The 20,027-nt window shown below is 48.2% G+C and overlaps 1 protein-coding gene across 4 annotated transcripts; it reads left to right on the forward strand.

Moving 5' to 3' along the window:
- Positions 1-232: 232 nt before the first annotated feature.
- Positions 233-8,390, forward strand: FAM110C (family with sequence similarity 110 member C). Of its 4 annotated transcripts, none has more exons than XM_046662190.1 (2): positions 233-1,492; positions 3,650-8,390. In XM_046662190.1, exon 1 carries the CDS (start codon positions 515-517, stop codon positions 1,463-1,465), a length of 951 nt encoding a protein of 316 aa, XP_046518146.1. In that variant the 5' UTR covers positions 233-514; the 3' UTR covers positions 1,466-1,492; positions 3,650-8,390. The 4 variants fall into 4 exon arrangements, 2 of the variants coding, with proteins under 2 accessions (XP_046518146.1, XP_046518145.1); XR_006888707.1 differs by having other exon boundaries at positions 234-1,547; XR_006888708.1 differs by having other exon boundaries at positions 234-1,547; positions 5,556-8,390.
- Positions 8,391-20,027: the final 11,637 nt, after the last annotated feature.

A 20,027-nucleotide genomic window follows, 5' to 3' on the forward strand; every position in this document is an offset into this window, starting at 1 on the left:
CCCCCACTCCGGAAATGCCAGCGTCCAGCGGTGACCCAAGGCACTACCCGGGCAGGGAGCAGGCGGCTGATACCTAGAGCTGAAAGCACTGGGTGCCTCCCCGCTCGTCTGCCCTGGGCACGGCGTGGGCCCCGCGCGCCCGAGCGCCCCTCCCCGGCGCGCAGCCCTCTCGGTGCCGGTCGCCCGCGGCCTTCCCGGCGATTAGCCGCGCGGGCTCGAGGTGCGGGCGGGGCGGGGGCTCCGGGCCGGAGGTGAGGGGCGGGGGCGGCGCTGGGCGAGCGCGCGGGGGAGGGGGCCAGGGCAGGCGGGGAGGAGCCGGCGGGGCGGGCACTGGGGCGATTCGCCAATCGGGGCAGACTCGGGTTCGTCCGGACTCTGGACCTGGGCCGGCAGGGGCTGAGGCGCTGCTCCTCGCCCTGCGCGGACTTTGGAATTGGCTCGGGGACGGCCGCGGGCCGCAGCAGGAGCGCGTTTCCGAGGGACGCCGAGACCCCGACCCCGCCGAACCCCGAGGATGCGCGCTCTTCCAGCCCTGGACGCGCCCGCCAGCCAGCGGCTCCTGCCCCGGGACCCCAAGGCACCCCGGGCCCCAGACGACGCGGCGGGACCGGCGCGCAGGAGCGCCGTGGAGAGGCTGGCCGCCGACCGCGCCAAGTACGTGCGGGGCCTGCCCGGGGTCGGCCCGCGCCCCGCTTCCGAGGGCGGCAGCTCCGGGGCGAGCGGAGGGCAGGTGGGCGACCCTCGGGCCCCGGCCCGCGTTCCCGGTCCGGTGGCGCGCAGAGCCATTGCGCGGAAGCCGTTGCGGCCTGACTCGCTGGTCATCTACCGGCAGAAATGCGAGTTCGTCCGTGCGCCGGGCGCCGACAGCTCCCGAGCGGGGCTGGTGAGGAAGCTCTTTCAGGGGCCGGGCAGGGACAAGACGCCTGTGCCTCCTGAGACGTCCCAGGGGGCAGAAGAGGGCAGGGCCAGGGCCGAGGAGGCCGCCCGGACCAAGCCCAGCCCCGTGGAGGCCCCCGCGGCCCGGGCCCCCGCCACGCCCGTCGGGGCGCCCCCCGGAGTCCCGGCCGGGGCGCGGGGTGCGGGGCTTCCGGGGCTGAGGCGCGGGGCGCTGCAACGCTCGCAGTCGGACCTCAGCTCCCGCTACTCTGCGTCCCGGGCCGAGTCTGACACCTTCTTCCGCTACTGCGGCCTGGATCCCGAGGTGGTGGAGGCGCTGGGGCGGGAGAACTTCTCCGCGGCGTCGGACCACGTCGCGCTCAAGGTCCGCAGCGTGAGCGTCGCCACCTCCGACAGCGGCTTCTCCCGGCACAGCAGCGGCGACGAGGGGCTGCAGGAGGAGGAGCTGACGGAGCAGGTGCCCAGCACCACCTCGGTGGTCGAGAGGAATGCCCGCATCATCAAGTGGCTCTACACCTGTAGGAAGGCCAAGGAGGCCTCCGGCCAGGCGCTGCAGGGCCCGGCGTGACTGCGGGCCCGGAGCCCCAGCCCCGAGGTGTGCGTGCGGCACCCTGGGAGGGGAGGCTGTGCGTGCGTGTCTGTGAGGCTGGGTGAGTGTGGCCGAGTTGGGTGGATCCAGGCCTCCCAAACTGCAGGGACCCTACAGATCGAGACGCAGAGGCTCGTGCGTTAGAGTGGCCGCTGCTGAAGAGCAGAAGTGCTGCGAATCCAGGTCCCCGCAGGTCCAGCGTGCTTTCTTTTGAGTGTGCTCCTTCTGACTGCCTGGAGAAGTAATTCTGAACGTTAACGCCGTCCCAGTTGGTTCTTGTTGTCAAAAGAGAAGAAATAGGAATTACAGAATGCTGAGCGAGAAGGCAGTTTTACACCTCTGCTATTACTTCTTGCACTGAAAATAGCCTGAGAGCCCTAGTCCCCTGTGAATTGAGAGGTGGGCTCCCGAGGTTCGATCAGAGCTGCTGCTCAGCCTCTAGCCCCAGGGTCGGGCTGCCATCTGCCCCCCTCGGAAAGGAAGTCTCTGTGCAGTCCCTGGACGTTCCTGCACATTTACCAAGTGGCAGGAGAGGGCGAGCTTGTCTGCGGATCTTGTCAGCAGGGTGATGTTCCTTTAGCTGCAAAGATCTCTCTTTGCTAAGTTTTGTTTGAATTGTTTCGAGAGCTTTCTAGGGAGAGTCCCTCGGGCAGCTTAGATCACAAGGAGCTTCAGCTTGTTAACAGGGTGCTGGTCTGGACTGTTACTGGTGTCTTGAAGTCCTCCGTGGCTTTGGTTCTGTCTTTGCCTCTGCTGGTGAGACAGGAGGTACATTTCTTCCCCGTGGGCACCAGGAGCGCGGGGTTGATCTCAGGTTCCTTTTTCCTGAGGAACTGAGGAATGGGTCTCGTCGCTGGCACCTCTGCTCTTCCTTACAGGCACAGTGGGCGCTTCGGGGGATAGTGATGGGAGGAGAAGATCCCTTTTCAGGGTTTTCTTTGAGAACCAAGAATTTAAACCTTGCAGCATCTTTCTTTCTCCTACCCTTCAATGACGACTTGCTGTAGATTTTTTGAAAATCCATATGATGGAAGGACTTTGTCTGCCTTGAGGTAAACGTGTTGAAGTCACAGTCTCAGTCTCTAGAGTGGAGGGGAGGGGCCACAAGACATGTCTGTCTGCAGCTCACCTGTGCCTGAGGCCTCAGCAGAAGCCTGCCTTCCCTGAGCCTCCACGGCTTTAGTGCGGAGGGAAGTTAACCAGGAGTGAGGATTTCATTGTTTCTCTTGAAGTCAGAAGGTTTATTACTTGGGTTCTTCCTTCTAATTTATTGAAGATTATTGCATTTTCCATTAGCCTAAGTCCCCAAAGAATGTATATAGACAATCAAAATTAAAAACAAAAAACATTAACTACATCTTTCACAGATGGTCTTTTGGGAATGAGATGGGTGAATGCTGGCAAGGTGTTCCCAGGAAGCCACCTGGACCCCTGGGTGTGGAGGGGGAAAGGTGCAGGGCTCGGCATGGCCCCCGGGGACGTGGTCTGGTGGACAGAGCACTCAGTGGGAATTAGGAGGCCTGTCTTCTGTTAGGAGTTTCTCCTGCACTGTAGGCTTGGGTCTCTGTGGTCCGCAAAATGAAGGCAGATGGACAGATGGTTTCCAACCTCTCTACTTTACAATTCTGCATAGGTAATAATTTGTATATTTGTGTTCTGTGATTGGAACCCAGAAAAGGAAAATAAAAAGCCACTGTCTATTGGAGTAAAAAGTAAACTTACAAATAAGATCCCTGGGGGTCACCAGAGTGCACTGTGTTTGCGCACAGAGGTAGAGTTGGTGATGGTGCTGAGGAAACAAGATGGTGCACCAACAGACCAAAATAAACCCTGACAGCTGAAAATATGAGCATTGCTGTCTGGTCCCTCCAGACCCAGACTCAGCCCCAATCCCAGTCCACTTTCCACGCAGGGACCCGAGAAGGGTTTTAGGGTTCGGTATGTGGAGTTAACCCGTCTGAGGCCCTCTTAGGTTTGAGCCTTTGAACAATGTAAGCAGTTCCATCAGCTTGCGGGAACTTTCACTTTTGTGGTGAGAAGTGGTTGAGGCAAGAGGGGCCGTGACAGGAGGTTCGGGAAGCCCGAGGGCGAATCTGTGCTGGAGAACAGAGGTTCGAATTCCTCATCCTCTGCCTCCCTCTGTCTCAATCCTGTTTGTTCCAGTGGCGGACTGAGTCACCTGTCTTCTGAGCACTCGCTCAAAGAAGGGAGACGACGTCACAGAGAGCCCGGCCCGTGTTCTGTGCGTCATCAGCATCACCGCACTGTGAGATTTACGTCACAGATTTACTCCCCCAGAGGCAAACACGGCTCGGTGCTTGGAAACGTCACCCCAGGGGACCCACAGCCTGGCCTTTGGAGGACTGTGAGGAGGAAATGATTCTCCTGGGCTTTCTCCACTCACTGGGCCCGGGGGATGTCTGCTTGTGACCACGGCCCCTCAGTTCGCCGCCTCCAGACACCGCGTCTTCTCTGCGGAGGAGCCAGCAGAGAGCGAGACTCAGACGCAGATTCCGCCTTCCTCTGTGAGGCTCGTCTGGCGGCTGGACCGGAAGGCGCTGACCTTCCTCACAGGGTCACTTGTATGAGGCTAATTCCATAACATAGGGAAGCGGTGGAAGCAAGAATGCAGGCTGCCACTTTCTCTAGTTTCTCAGGACTTTTTTGTTGGAATCCATATAGATTCATTTTAGGATTTCACGAAAAATTCAGAAAATTGGAGATGAACAAAGATATGCTTTCTAAGCGAAAAAGAAAAATATATTTCATATGGAAGTTTTTGTCCCCTTGGTAAATAGAGACATTATAACTTAAAATGAAAATATTCCACCCAGAATTAAATAGAAAGTTCATAAATTTATTACCCCATGGAGTAAAAATATTTTCACAGTTGAGAATATCAGAGCTGGAGAGTGACTCACGGACTCTGTGCAAATCCCACTGGGGACCCCTGAGTGGTAGACACACTCGGGTCGTTGTGGTTGCCGTTTCCCAGCCTGTAATTCATGAAAATTACTCTTTCATCCACTGGTATTTAGTCATCTTCCTGTCCTTCAATTCAATAAAATGGCAGGCCTACCGAGATTTAGTTCTCTCTGGTTTTCTGTCTTTTGCATGGCGTATGTGTTACTGATTTTAATATTGTTATCAAAGAATGGTAGTTTTTCCTTTGGATTAACTAGGGATAAACATTGTTCAATTTCAAGGCAAAAATATCAGGGGCCGGCTGGTGGCATAGTGGTTAAGTTCAGTGCCCTCTGCTTCTGCGGCCCAGGCTTGTGGGTTCAGATCCCTGGGTGCCGACCTACACACCACTCATCAAGCCATGCTGTGGTGGCATCCTGCATATGAAATAGAGGAACGATGGCACAGATGTTAGGTCGGGGCTAATCTTCCTCAAGCAAAAGAAAGACAAAAATGAGATATTCCACAGCTCTCCGCACATCTCTCTTTGGCAACAGAGGAGCGCCTGTGGCAACCGGCCCCCTGAAGCTGGTGGGATAGAACTAGTCTCATCATGTGCGGAGATGCCGAGGGGGATGGAGCAAATGCGCTTCCGCACCTTCTTTTCTGACCAGCTGCGAAGCTCCCCGTGTTAGGTGAACAAGTGGCTCCAGTAGCCTAGGGCCACCCCCTCTGCCTTCAGGCCAGCTCAGGGCCTTTTAGAGAGGTTTGTGTCTGAGAAGGGGGAATCTGCCATTGAATGTTCATTTAGATTGCTGGCGTTGTTTTCTCTTTTGTTGTCCAGCTCTGATAGCTGGCACTGGACTTACCAACATTCAGAAAGAGCCTCTTTACTCCTATGAGTAGTTGGAGGCACCCAGAAATTTCCAAAGTCCAGAAAAAGGCCTGCATGGCGATGGATATTTGTTCTGCCAAAGAAACCAGATGATAGCTGTCTTTCCTAAGGCTACTTTGTTTCAAAATTTAAAATGCAACAAGGAGATGTTTTAAATGGGGAAAATATCACAAAACTAAAGACTGCAGGGGCCAGACTTTGTAGGATGATGTGTGGCTTTGTAACTTCGTCTAGACTGGTGTTGAGTCACTACTTTTTCTTACTCCCCAGGAAGCAAGCCTTCCCAATAATGGGGGCTCCTTGAAGAGTGTCGTGGATGATTTGGAACCCCAAGGCCATCCTCACTGCCACAGGCTTTGTCTAGTGCACACAAGTGACCACATGGTTGTTGTTTTCCTAGGAATAAAGCACCCCATTGAAGAAACGTAAGTAATTGCAGAAGGGTTGAAATGCCGTGGAGAAGATGGCAACACAGAACTTGGAGATTAGCTGAGTTACAACTGTTAGGACACGGCTGAGGCTCTGGAGATGTTTTCTTGCTCAGGTGGACCTGTCCTTCCGGGGGCAGCAGAAGAGAGGAGAGCTGCTTGGAAACATTTTCAGGGGCATCTTTTTGACTGGCTTTCTGACAAAGAGGTACCGTGATGCATTTAAGTGATGTCACATTGATTTTAAAAAGAGAAAAAAGCAACGATCATGACAACCAAGCGTGAACACCATGGTATTCACTGCTTTCATTCATCTTGGACAGATTGGCACTGTTGAAATCAAAGTGCCATAATCACAAGAAGGTCCCTTCTACTTGAATACTATGGCTAACAAGAGTAAACACACACTTACACATGGACCCTCAACACAGACCTGCTGTGCTTGGCATCCCTGGGCCTTAAACCACAGAGAGCTCCCAAACTGGGTGGCTGGTCATCTTGCCTGATGAGTCAGAAAGCACTTTTAAAGTTGCTTGAGGGCTACAAGGTCATTCTATTAATGCTACTCCCGTTGGGTTGTAGACATATGGAAGTACATTCCAAAATAAGTTAGAGTTGAAATACTGCTAAAATACCTTTTCTCAGACCTGGACTATTTCTTGAGAATTGGCGGAAGAATCTTGGAGCTTCCTTTCATTAGATCAATAGCAGAATTCCTCTTTTGCAGCACCATTTAGAGTGTGCCTCCACAGTTCTCTTGTTCCCAGCTTCCAGAAGGAGAAGAAAACGTCGGTTTATACAGAATGTGGACGCGTGAAACAGAACACGCCTGCCCTTTGGTCTGGTTCCCACCTCCACGTATGACACGGTCATCTCAAACTGGCAATAGTTCACCCTTCTCTGCAAAGGGTCTTTTTGAGACAAGGGGCAGTCTCTGGGTGGCCGGGCATCATGAAGATCAGAATCTTGTTGGTGAGGAGCTACTTATTCAGAACGGGCTCTCGTGACACCCGGAGGCCACAGGTTTCAGACTCAGAACCTTCTGAGAGAAATTTTATGTCAGTGATGGCACTCAAAGTAAATTTTCACCCAGTCACCTCTTTCAAAGTCTACCATATTTTATCAAAATACATCCTTTCAAGAACAAAATTATTAAAGAATATGGAGGGGAGGGAAATGAGTTTTTCAATGGTAAATATTTTATAAATCAATCCATTTTGATATATTCATGTATTTGTTTAATAGTGTATTCTATTTTTGTAACTTTTACTGTGACAGTAGGTCTTTGAGTTACTTAAATATTTATTTTTACACAGTTATTGATCTTCAAATAGTTTTCCTTCGCTTCATATGGTTTCAGTTTTTATTGTATAATTTTGAATCATTTTCTCATTGGCTGTCATTTTGTATATGTTGTTTAATTGAATTTTCAACTTTTGGCTGTAAGTGTCCTCTGCTCTATGAAGCATTCGATGCCATAGTGATTTGTTTTCAGATTAGCCCCAGATACAAATTTTGGAGGCTCTGTTAGCAGACAAATGTACTTTTCTCAATGTAGACTCTATTTAAAGACAGCATATTCCCCGCTTTCAGGATTTTTCTCTAGTTCTCCCTCTAAAAATGCTGCTATTTTGCTGTTCACTGGATTGCACTTACTTTAAAAAGATATTGTCAAAGATGAGACTTTTTTTTTAAAAGGATCTTTTCATATACCCAGTTCCCTTATTTGCAGTTGTTGCATTAAGTTTCTGTGTGAATGCTTTAGGTGAAATTGTTTTGTGCTTTTCTACTGTCAGAACAGGATGAACTGAGACCTAGGTCAGATTTATCTTAGATCCAAATGGTGCAGACTTGCCATCCATACAGCAGATGAAAAATATAAAAACATATTGGTTGCTGCTGAAAAGCACCAAGGTCTGCCAGAAGGGTGTGCACGTCAGTGGACGTACCAAGAGAGGAGAGAGTTCAGGTGGAGCGAATGCTGGAAGTCAGTGTCAGAGGCGGGTGTGAAGAACAGGAATGGGGTGTCCCCAGATGCTCTCCCTCCCCTCGATTCAGATTCTCGCCTCAGCATCAGGGCCCCAGTGTGTGGTTGGACGCACAAGTCCTCTCCTAACCCTGAGTTACCCCAAATTGCCTAGTGACCCTGGGCAACCAAACTTTGTAGCTCAATCTGAATGACAAAGTTTGCAACTGCTTTTCACGAGGATGAGCAGTAGTTACTACTGCAAAATGGTTTTGTTTATGAAAGAGCCGAACATAAAATAACGTGATTAAATGCAGTGGAAGGAAAAATTATTGATAACCCAGGGAAAATAGCTTGACAGTATCTATTCCACTAACATATGGTACAGATTTGCAATGCCTCAGACTGCAGGGTGTTTATGTAACTGGAAGTTTCCTCATTATATACATGTGTGTATGGTCTTTAAACCGCTGTCCGTGACACTGGACTAGAAGGAAAGCTGCTTTAAACTTTGCCCTTTTCAGTGGTTGAAAGTTCGTGCGACCTTGCCGTGGTTATCGTTGGTGACGCCGTAAAACATCAGGCCCAGACAGTGGTTACGGCAGTTTCTAAATATAGTTTTCTCTACCCAGTGCTTACAGCTGGAGTGCAATATTGTGTATTCTGTACTAAAGAAATAAAGCATTTTTATCATTTGTTAATACTAATTTATGAATTTGTATGATGTGAAAAAAGTTGAAGCAAGAGTGTGCCCACTGCAGTCACTCACATATTTTGTTTTCTCCCTTTCTTCCTACTGCCGATCATCAGACCCTCAGTAGAAACGAGGAGAGCATTCCAGGACCTGACCCAGGTGAGTCCTGTGGTCTCTCAAGTCCCCAGTGCTCCCTGGAGATGGAACGCAGTAAAAACGGTTTTGAATATTTAGCACATTGTTTTTCTTTAATTGTTTCATCAGGTTTTTGCTTAAGAAGATTTTTTTCTCTATGTTTTATTAATATCATTGTTGGAAAACAGGCACAGAGATCAAAATGAAAGCATGGTTTGTCACCTTTCACGTGAGCCTCCCATTTGTGGAGGCAAACTCCAGGTATTTCAAGTTTGCTGCCGTCTCTGCTGGGGTGGAGGTGGGAGGAGGGAGCAGGACGTCTCGTCTAAATCACCGCACTGGCTGAGCCAGACTTTCTTCTCTAGTCCTGCCGTGGCTTGTGCCCAAACCAGTGCAAGCATCCAAGATGGGCCTTCTTGAGGAGAATAGATAAATCATTCTATATTCCCTTGAAGACAATGGACAAGTCCTCTGGGTACCATAGAAACTCTCTTATCGTAACTTGGAAACAGTCTGGATGTCGTACTGTGTGGCTTTCATCGCTGAGTCGAGGGCAGGTGCTTTTTCTTCCATCAGGTCAACTTCAGTTCTTAGCTTTCAGTTACTCTTTTTGAAAATTCAGTAAAACAGAAGCAATAAAGTGATGCACAGTGGCTAGGTGTTTAAACTTTGCTTGTGTTTTCAGTGATGAAATAAGTAGATTTATATAATGTTTAAATGTTCCGTGTTGGAAATATTGAACAAGAAGGAAATGAAGTTCTCAAGGAGCTTATAACTCTGGTTGTAGAAGTAGCAGGTGCCACAAATTCTGCAGTTGATTTTCATCTTCATGCCATCTCCTTGAAAATTGTCATTAAAATTTGAATCCTTTCTGAAGGGGAGGATGTATTAAATCATTAATAACTGCACATCTTTAAGTCAAAATAGAATATTCATTTCCTTAGAAAGTGAGAACCTGAACCACAGGAACAGATACAGAAAGACCTGGATCTTGGCCTCAGGATGGCCTGTGGGATACTCAGTTTTGAGCTCGAGTAAGACTGTCAGTTACAAGTGCCAGACAGGAAATTACTGTATTAACTAAACCCATATCCTGCTGTCCACTGGGTGGTATTGAAATAATTGTGCTCCTTAGCAATAGTGACTGTAATCAAGGACAACCCGCTGATGACAACAAGCAGAGTTCACCCTCATGCATTTATTGAGGAGCCAAATACTGCACTAGGCACTGGGGGTACCCAAGCTCCCTGCCACGATGGGCTTGCATTCTAGAAGGAGGGTCAGCTAATCAGTAATGGTGCACGGATGTATGTATGTATGGATGGATAGGTAGATAGATAGAAGATGGATGGATGGGTGGGTGGGTGGATAGATGGATAGATAGATGATAGATGATGATAGACAAGCAGATAGATGACATAGATGGATAATACATAGATGGAAGGAAGGGATGGAGGGAGGGAAGAAATAAAGCAGAGTAAGGAAATAGTAGTGAGTGGAGCTAAGAATTAATTTAAGAATTTCATAAATCTTCTGGTCTGTGGTTTCTGTTTGGTGGCCAATCTGTGTGAACCATGAAAAAAACCCAAAGTTCAAATCATATGAAAAGAACCAAGAAACAGGGAAGGAAAACGAGCAGATTATAAATGGTGTATTTTTTCACTGAGAGGTTTATTTTACTCCTTGGAGGTCATTCACCCCAGCAGATTAAAGCTTTGAAGTCTAAACTGAATTAAAAAATCACAACATATTACAAATGGGGCCTCAGGACTTGGTCTGCATCCAGTCAGAAGGTTGTTGGTAAGAGACGTGTGCCTTCCCTGGGCTTTTAGAGGAAGTCTGCTTTTCAAACACAGGGAGAGAATAAAAAGCGTCCATGTAGGAAGTAAGCTGTGACTCACAGGCCAGCTTTCCAGAAGGGGTGGTGTTTTCTCGCAGTCACCTCTGAGTGTCTCTAGGACACGCCCTTGGAGGTAAACAGCAGGGCTCTGCCGGGCGAGCCGGGCTGATGTTATCAGGACTTGAGGACCATGTTCCTCTCTGAGCTGCTTGGCAGGTCAGGACTGCAGCATCCACAGTGAAGAAGCGGGTGTGTCCAAGCTCCCGGAGGGCTCTCACACCGTTTCCCTTGCAGGCGTGTGAGGTGCAAAGAGAAGATGTCCCTGTGCGCATCTGCTGAGGTGGGCAGAGACCGTCTCATCCAGAACCACAGACTTGAGACGGAAAGTAACATTAGAAATCACGTGGTTCTGCCCTCCCAACTCCCAGGAGGCCCTCGAGGCCCAGGTGCACAGAGGCTGGAAAGCAGACCTGCCTCATCCGCCCCCGGCTCCTCCTGAGTCCTGCTTCGAGTAAGTGGACATTAGGAGGTTAAGTACCTGCTTGCTGGGGACTTTCCTGGTGTTACCCCTGAGTTCCCTGTCCTGGGAAAACCTTCAGTTCCCAGCGACTAGGGAGGCTGACACCCTAAGAGAGGCAGTCTTGCTTAACACACCCAGATGCCAAATTCTCGATTTCACGTTAATTTCCACTCTGAGGAAATAAATGTCAAAACGACTGTGAGCACACGAGGATTTCAAGTGCTTGGTTTTGCATTTTCACTCTTGTCCTAAATTTGGGTGGTTTAGGGTGCTTCCTGCCCACTGGGGAAGATCACTTGGTCAGGGTTGAGGAGGGGCAGAAGTGTTTCCCACAGGAAGGAAACATGCACCTCGGAGGACCTGACTTGTCCTCACAGGTCAGGGGAGACGCTAGCACTTCCCACGCCCTCAGCAGCAGGAACAACACTGCATGCTTTCCGCTGGTTCTTCACTCAACCCTACTGCCAGTCCACGAGGACCAGCATTTTACACAGGAGGCGGCTGAGGTGTGAGAGATTAGTTCCCGCCTGGATCAGAGACCTAGTGTGTTGAAGAAGTGAGTTTGAACCCGGATCTGCCCAGTGGTGACGGCAGCCCCACTCCCCCCACCAGGCTGGTTTTTAAGAGGTAAATGCCAGCCAGAAGGTTTGAAGGATTTTGTGACTTCCCAAGGGTGTGCACTGATTCAGCAGGTCAAAAGCTAAGCAAGATTCCCACACGAGGCACCACACTCGAATTACCTGAATGCCCCAGTTACTGTCCTCTGAGTGACTCAGGCAAGGCAGGGCTGCCTCAGGAGCATCTCGCACAAGAAACCTCACAGCAGCGTGCACACGTTCCCGTTCAGGAGATGGGCTCTTGGTTTGGTTTATGTTAATAATTTTCTACAAGATGACACGTGTTTTAAAGATAGGAGTAAAGAGAGAATCAGAGGGAAAGCGAACAGGCTGAACCAGAAGGGCTTGGCACAGGCCTGGCCACGCTGAAGCCAGCTGCTGACTGGGGTGCCAGCCGAGCTGCGAATCCGTGTGCAGCCGCCTCACGTGCGTTGCGGATTCCAAGGCTGATGGGAGTTGGAGGGCGTCTAGGTCACCTCAGAGGCGTCTGGCAGACCGTGATTGCTGCTGCCGCTCACTGTTGACCTTTAGGTGAGGGGGGAGGGGCCACAGTTGTAAAAAGAAGAGGAACTCCTTTAAGTTTACCCTGAAGTACTGGAAAGTTTGGCACATCTTTGAGTTTGTGGGTTTTTTCAGCAATAGTAGAAGAAAAGGCCAAGATATGCACATTCAGAATATCTGCTGACAGCCACTTGAGTGCATTTCAAGGCTGCACAAATATTACTCTTTTACAGGTAGGAAGAAAAGCTGAGCCAGTGTCAACACTTTCCCCACAGGCCGAGGCAGAAGGAAGATGACTCAGCTTCTCCTCTTGGCTCTGGGCCCAGGGAACAGCCCTGGCTTGAAGGGGGCAGGAAGTCGTGGCACCCACTCGGCCAGCGTCATGCAGGGTTGCTCACTAATGCTGGTCCTGGTCACAGGATGTACTTTTGCGGTCAGTGTAGTGACCCCACAGTGGTCCTTGAGGTCAGGAGCCCCGTCAGAGAGCTACAGATCCTTCTCGAGGAAGAACGTTTTCTAACAAAATTGCCCCTGCAACAGAGAGGGAACCACATCTGAGAGAGTGTAAGTGTCTGCACACGCAGCACAGTGGGTGATCCTGGAAACAGGCTGGCGGAAGCCAAGGGTCTTAGGAGCACAGAGCTGCCTGGTGCTCAGGGCCAGTGTGCTCAGGAGCTCGTGGCCAGGAATAGGTAAACATCTCCCAGGTTCTGTCGCCTCAAAGGTGACTGGTGAGTGGAGGGTGGAGAGTGAACTGACGGGCACTTAGCCCTTGGGAGGCACCCAATCCGTGATGGCTTTCTATTCTAGTCGCGTTAGTCCCTTAATGATTTGGTATATATCTATCAGTTAATCTGTCTAAAACATTTGAGAACCAGTTTATATTTTCAAGTTGCCATCACTTCTGGTCACGGTTCATGTTTTCTCCTTTTCTGGAGCTCTCCAGCATTTGCAGTTCTGGGACAGGGATTTGCTGATCAGCGTTGTGTTCGGCTTGTCACTCGCCTGCGTAGGAACTGCTTTCAGCGGAGAGCCAGTGGTGACTGTTCCAGCAGGTCTACAAGGTCCCTTCACCACCGCGGTTTAGTGAAATGAGGGTGGGTTAGAATTTCCAAATAGAGGACATGTTTTCTGAGCAAGAGAAAGCACCACAGCTCCACTCTGAATTTTGGGTAAGTATTATGGGGCTTCCTGATCGTCTGCTTAAACATGCAGAAGCTGTGAATGGATATTAATAGCAGAGCAGCAAGGCCTTTACTTATCTAGGGCTTCAAATTGACAAGGCTCTCGTATCCAGTTTCTCATTTGATCTTTGAGGCAGTCAGGGCAAGTGTTGCCACTGCTTCTGTTTGCAGAGGAGGAAATCGAGCGTCCGTTACCTGTTCAACATCACACGCCGTTTAGTAATGTAACTGAACGCGGTTCAGTGGAGGAGTGAAAGGGTCCATCAGCTTCACGGGATGGGTGGGGACTCCCTAAGGAGCTGTCGAAGAGCTGAGTGGAGGTCTCTGCTTCGCGTCTTGACTGTTGCGTTTCCCTAAAGCTTTCTGTCTAAAACCCCTGCATCCTCCTCATGAGATTCTCCATTACTTTGTCCAGTTGAGTGAGAGCCCGAATTAAAAGCTCAAATTCATCCTTTTGCATAAAACCTTTCATATGTTGTTGCGGTGTGTGTGCGTGTGTGTGCATGCACGTGCACGCGTGTTCCATTCTGATATGACTGTACATTTTGACACGATTGCTCCCTTGACTGCTCTGTCTGGTCACACGTGCACACAGCAGCTTGTGTGTCAGACATACCAACAGCTTTTCACTCTTAGTGGAAGGAGAACCTATGCGTAGTTATTTTAAGCTAAGATTATTCTGCACGTTTGCAGGGCATGTTTGAAGGTATTCACGTACATTGCTGTCTCATGAAAAGCTGCTGGCCTGTGGTGTAGGGCGAGTAGACATGGTTATATCCGTCTTCAGACAGACTCGGAAGAGAGGATTGACCTTCCGCGTGATTCCCAGTTGTAGCTTCCAGTCTTCTGATTCTGTCCAAGTTTCTGCAACCAAAATTCTAGCATGCTTAGCTAATTTTGGTTTGTTTTGTTTTTCTAGTTCTTCATAATAGCTCGTTATTTATATTTAGAGTTTCTAGAAATAAATGTCATAAAATGCATGATATTGCATGAGAATGTACAGTATAAAATCCAACACTTCATAGTCAGGCGAACAGTTCATCCTCCTCAAACATCTCTTCATTTCTGGTCAGACAGCCTTTTTCTGTTTACAGTAAATTAGACACTTGAGCATAAAACCTGTTCAAAGACATTGTTACTAATTAGTCACAAGATTTCAAAGTCACCTTCCATTACCTGGCTTGCTGGAAAGACCCCTACTTGGTGAGGTCTGCCTCCCGCCTGGACAGAACTCTCAGGCAGAGGCAGAATGCAGCACTACAGGCCTCTAGCTGGACATCACGATTGTGCTAAATCCAGTCCAATTTCAAGGTTGGATTCAGAATCTCCAGGACTGTGAGCGAGTGAACACGTTATTTATGCCTAAGAGAGGAGTTTTTCGTGCACTGACTGCTCTCTGTTATACGTCTGGGGGTAAAGGGCTAAAGCACCGATTTAAATTCAGGAAGGAGGCGAGGAAGGATGGATGCCGTGTTCACAAGATTTTATGGAATAGTTTTCGTTACCCACGTTCTGTAGGTGATGAAAACTGAGAGTCGGAAGATACAGTTAAGTTATCCAAGGACACAAAGCTGATTCCGACGCTGCTCTTCCTCTGCCTCTAGCAGGATGACAGTCAGCAGTCGGAGCTGCCTTTTTATTTCATTGTGTTGAGAAACAAGGTCAGCATCTGCTTAGGAAGCAGAGCCGGGGAGGGATGGTGAAGGGAACTGGGAAATTTGAAAAGAAGATGCTCCTTAAGCACGAACCTGGATTAAAAAAAATCTTGGTATTAAAAAAAGTTAGTAGCAGTCAGTCTGTTTTTTTCTACTCAAGGTGTACTGGGCAGACTCTCACAGGTCACAGAGAATCAATGAGGTGACAGAAGGGCCTTCAAGATCACCTGTCCACATCCCTCAATTTACAGATGAGGAAACTGAGGCCCCGAGCAGGAAGTGGCTTTCACACAGTTACCCCCAGAGAGAGGCAGTAACCGCCGCCCACACCTCCACACTATCCACACCCAGTGCCTTTCATAGCGTCCTCTCCCTGTTCTTTCTGTGATTGGAACCATCTTGTTCTAAATAATTCTATTATTTAGAATTCTTTCAGTAACTTAATGAAAACCTTAAATTTCATAACCAAACAACTTATCGTTAGTGTCCAGGGAAACAAAATGCTGTAACTATCACAGGAAAACAGAAGTGGGGATTGTCCAAAAAAAAATGCAGGTAATATTTACAGACAACTAGTTCCTGGTTAATGTATAACTCGCTGGATCCCTGTGGTTCTCCCAAGGCTGTGTCTCAGCGTGGATTGTGAATGGTCTTACTCACCTTTGCATCCTTGGAACAGGCTTCCCCACACCCATTCATTCCTTCTTCCCTTCTGACAAAGTAGAAGTATGGTCTGGCTCTCATGCAAGGTTAGCTCTCCACCTGTGCCCTCATCCAACCTCTCCTGCCTCCTGCAGCCCCTCAGTCCGTCCATCACCCCGTTATCAGCATCTGAGCCTCTTTCTCCACAGGCGTTGATTCCCAGGAGCATGTGTCCAAGTCTCTTCCATCGTGAAATAACCTTCCCTGGACCACACACCTCTCTCTCAATATGATAATGATGAGAGAGAAAAAGAGTTGAGTAAAGACATCCAGGCAGAGAGAACAGCATATATGAAAACCTTGTGATAAAAGAATTTGATGTGTTAAAACATGGAAAGTGTCTACTATAACCAAAACACAGGGAGTGATAGGGAGATTGGAGAAAAAGATGGTTGCAAAAAAATAGGCTAGAGTCAGTTTATGTGTTATAGAGTCTTAGGACACAGTAAGGAGCACAGATTTTGTATCTTAAATGCAATGGTAAATCGATTAAGATTTTAAGAAATTAGAAGACACCATTGAGTTATGTTTATATTTTCAAAAGGTAATTCTAATTGTTGGATGAAAAACAAATTGGAGAAGAGCTAAGAAGGTCGCATTTTGGCATGAAAGTTTGATGTTCCTGCAAGACATCCAAGAGATGCCAAGTCAGCAGGATCCTAAAGGAGTCCAGATTGCATAGGAGAGGCCTGGGAATTGGCAAGATCCGTAGGGAAATGGGGCAGAGAGAGAGAGAGAGAGAGAGAAGAGAGCACAGGCCCGAGACTCAAAGAGAGCGGGGTTGACACACCTGGTGGAGGAGGAACCAGCAGAGAAGAGGCGGGAGAGATCAGAAGGCAGGCAGGAAACCAAGAGGACAGGTATTCTGTTTCATTCTGTTCTTTGGTAGGGAGGGGTGATTATTTCAAATGTGCTTAGTAAAATTAGGACTGAAAGTACCAAGTTTGACCAGGTAGTGCCCACTGGGTATTTTTAGAAAGGCTTTTATTGTTTTGCTGGGAAACCAAACAGGAATGGTTGAGAATGAATGAGAAATGGAGAGCTGGGGACAAGGTGTGCTCGGAGGAGAGAGGTGGTGCGTGAGAGAATGAGGCCAGGGTAAGCCGACCGGTATGTGGAAGTAGCCGGCCGCTGTGTCTGGTCTCCGCCTTCTCATAGCAGAGGCCATGTCTTCCTCCTTCCTCACGGCTTTCAGCTCAGCAGACACCTTCCTATGAGAAACTATCCAGTCATTTAAAATATATTTTAAACAGAGAATCGTAGGAAAAGATCCATACATACAGTAAAATAATATACATTTTAAACTATATTATTTTAATTTGAGTTATAAAATGTACATTTATTTACTAATATTTTCATGTAAGTCCTCTTTGAGTTTTCCATTTTCTTTCTTGGGTATACTGCACCCATGATGCCTCATCTATGAATTCCAGTTTTAGGTCTGTAACGTGGAACAAGACATTAAAGATACTGGCACAGCAATGTGGGTGCATATTCCATTCCTCCCCGTTGGTAAGTGTTACTCACCCTCTTTTCCTTCATCAGCAATTTGCCCAGCATCTCACCTTGATCTCATGTTTGCAAAACTCTTAAATAAGTTTTCTTGGAAATAACAATAACACAGCCGGCATAAACAGACACGAGGACAAACTATTGGCCTTTGGTGATCACACAGCTCATTGTGTCAGCTGAAGTATGCAGGTGAGGAGGGAGCTGTCCCAGCCCTGTGGGCACCTGAGCCTCATGGGGAAGGAGGGTACCCTCTGATCTGAAACTCTGTTCAGGGGGGCGGCTAAGAGCTCTCCTCCCGGACTCCACCTTCCCTACGATGTTCTGGCCTTTATTCTGCTCAGCAGGTCATGACAGGACTAATCATCTTTGGGAATAAAAAGTATTGGCCAATAACATTCAGAACAGAAGCACCTACTGGGAGGCATACAGAGACATTATCCAGCCTGTAGGCAGGCAAGTCTGCTAATGGAAGGGCCTTCCATGGAAGTGAAGGCCTGGTGCACTGACAAGCTGGACGTGTGGGAGACCATGGTTGGGCACTAGCCTTTGGCCGCCTGGTCAGGGGCAAAAGGAGGACAGGTGGCTATGCCCAGGAACAAAGCTGGAGTCCAGTCCAAGGAGGCAGTGGGGCTGAGGCATCATCTACTCAGGTGGACGCTGCCAGCTGGGCTGGCTGAGGATGCTGGAGGCCAGGGCCATGTGTGGCTTCAGGTGGAGGACAGAACACAGAGCCGCAGCTCTCAAGGCCACTTCCCGGACCCAGGTCTCATGCTTCACCCTTTAGGGAATCGTGGTGTTATCCTCTGTGAGTTCAGAGGGGAGTTCTTAAGAATACCATTGGGTTTGGACATATAGGATATTAAATAATGGCTGTAATGGATTCTTTTTCCCACCAGTGTATTATATATTATTTTCATGGTTAAAATTAGAGAAGAGGAAGGACTGCCTGCTGTTGGGAGAAAGCAAAGCTCGCTTTCCTTCAGATCGTTTTTATCACCACCCATGTGGCACGCGCAGAGAGAGGCACACGCTGTAACACGGTTAAAATTGAGCCATGGGGGCCCCCTAAGGCTCATTGTCAGTGTAAACTGGAACAGTAGGATGGACATAGCAGCCTTCGGGTCACCTGTTCAGCTGAGTAGCACATGATCACTACCAGCACCTCCCTGCCCACCTCCTGTACAGATGTGGCCTCTTGCCGTTGCTTTGGTGGGATCCTGCTCACTCCTCCTGCCCTCAAAGGGCTAGTTGAAATTGGGATACGTTCGTGCTCACTCACTTCAATAACAATACATATGCTGTTGTTGTCACCATGGCGCAACATTTATTTCAGACACAGAAACCCACCGGTGCAACAGAGCTCCTGTCCTGAGCCAGGCCGCATGCCAGGCCAGCATTCATGGCTTGCTCTCACCTCAGTGGGAAGGTCGGTTGTTCTGGTTTGTTTTTGATTCTTTGATTTAACACTCATTATTCTTAGAAAGAAACTAAGCATATGTGAGAAAACACTCTTTGTTTATTTGTGGACTGTTATTTCAAATACATTTTCTATTTCAAGATCGCATTTTACCATTATTCGAAGAAGCATCAAAAACATAATTCTGCAAACTCAAAGAACTCAGCTACAACACACAATAATCAAGTTAATATTATTTTGTCATAAATGTAAGATTCTAAAGTAAATACTAATACAAGAAAATCATTAACAATCTTTTAGGTTAATTTTAAATTTGGTAAACTTCAATCTGTGGAGTCATGGTCCAGTTTATGTTCCAAACACTTATGAAAGGGATCCTAAAAGAGAGAACCAGGCTTAGAAAACAGGCTACTAGATGAGCAAGGAAGCGATTAGATTCATCATGGGGTGGCACACCCCAAAACATCCAAAATATGGCATAGTTTATAGGAAGAAAAACTTTCTCAGACTTGGGTCACTCTGATTTTTAAAACTAATTTCTTTCTTTTTTTCTAAAGCTTGGCACCTGAGCTAACATCTGTTGCCAATCTTCTTTCTTATTTATTTTCCTTCTTCCTCCCAAAGCTCCCCAGCACATAGTTGTATATTCTAGTTGTGGGTCCTTCTGGTTGTGGCATGTGGGATGCCACCTCAACACGGACTGGTGAGCTAGGTCCTCGCCCAGGATCCGAACCAGCGAAACCCCAAACTTCTGAAGCAGAGCACTCGAACTTAACCACTCGGCCACTGGGCCAGGCCCTAAAATTAATTTCATAATAAGAGTTCACAGTGTTCCGAGTTCCTCTCCCTCCCTTCAATGTCCTTCCTGAAATCACACCATCATGTTAATAACATGCTTATCTGGAGCTCTGGAGCTCCTCCTTCATGCCCCTGTTAGCAGCAGCACTTGGACAAAGATGTATAAAATGCAAGTAAAAAGCTAAGCGGTAAAGGGCCAGCCTGGTGGCCTGTGGTTAAGTTCGCACGTTCTGCTTCGGTGGCCTGGATTTGCCAGTCCGGATCCTGGGTGCGGAACCTATGCACCGCTTCACACGCCAAGCTGTAGCAGGTGTCCGGCATAAAGTAGAGGAAGATGGGCATGGATGTTAGCTCAGGGGCAGTCTTCCTCAAAAAAAAAAAAAAGCTGAGTGGTGAAAAAAGAAACTAAATCACTTCCTCGACAGCTGTTGCTAGTTATTTTTTTAAAAAATCATTAGCAATTATTTAGAAATATTACTGAATTTTTTCCACCCAGGAATGCCAATTTCTTGTGTTATTTTGTATCTATTAGCAAAAGATATGGCATTCTCTCTTCCCTGCCTTGAGATAAAGAAAGGAAAATGTCCCAACGTCAGACCTTGGTGGGGTCTTCCAGAAGTTACTCAAAAAATTCCTAATGTGTCTTCCCGTGAGCTTATAAAATTTCTGGTTCTCCTTCAGTTTCATCTTTTCTCACTCACTGAAGTCTATTTGGTATATTTTGGGCACCTTTCAAATGTCAGACTAATTCTCTGTGCTGTGTGCACCCAAAG

This window comes from Equus quagga, chromosome 5, assembly GCF_021613505.1.
Source record: "Equus quagga isolate Etosha38 chromosome 5, UCLA_HA_Equagga_1.0, whole genome shotgun sequence".
In the NCBI taxonomy this organism is placed as follows: domain Eukaryota; kingdom Metazoa; phylum Chordata; class Mammalia; order Perissodactyla; family Equidae; genus Equus; species Equus quagga.

Excerpts from the sequence above, each read along its gene's own strand:
- FAM110C (XM_046662190.1), top strand. The coding sequence starts at position 515 with ATGCGCGCTCTTCCAGCCCTGGACGCGCCCGCCAGCCAGCGGCTCCTG.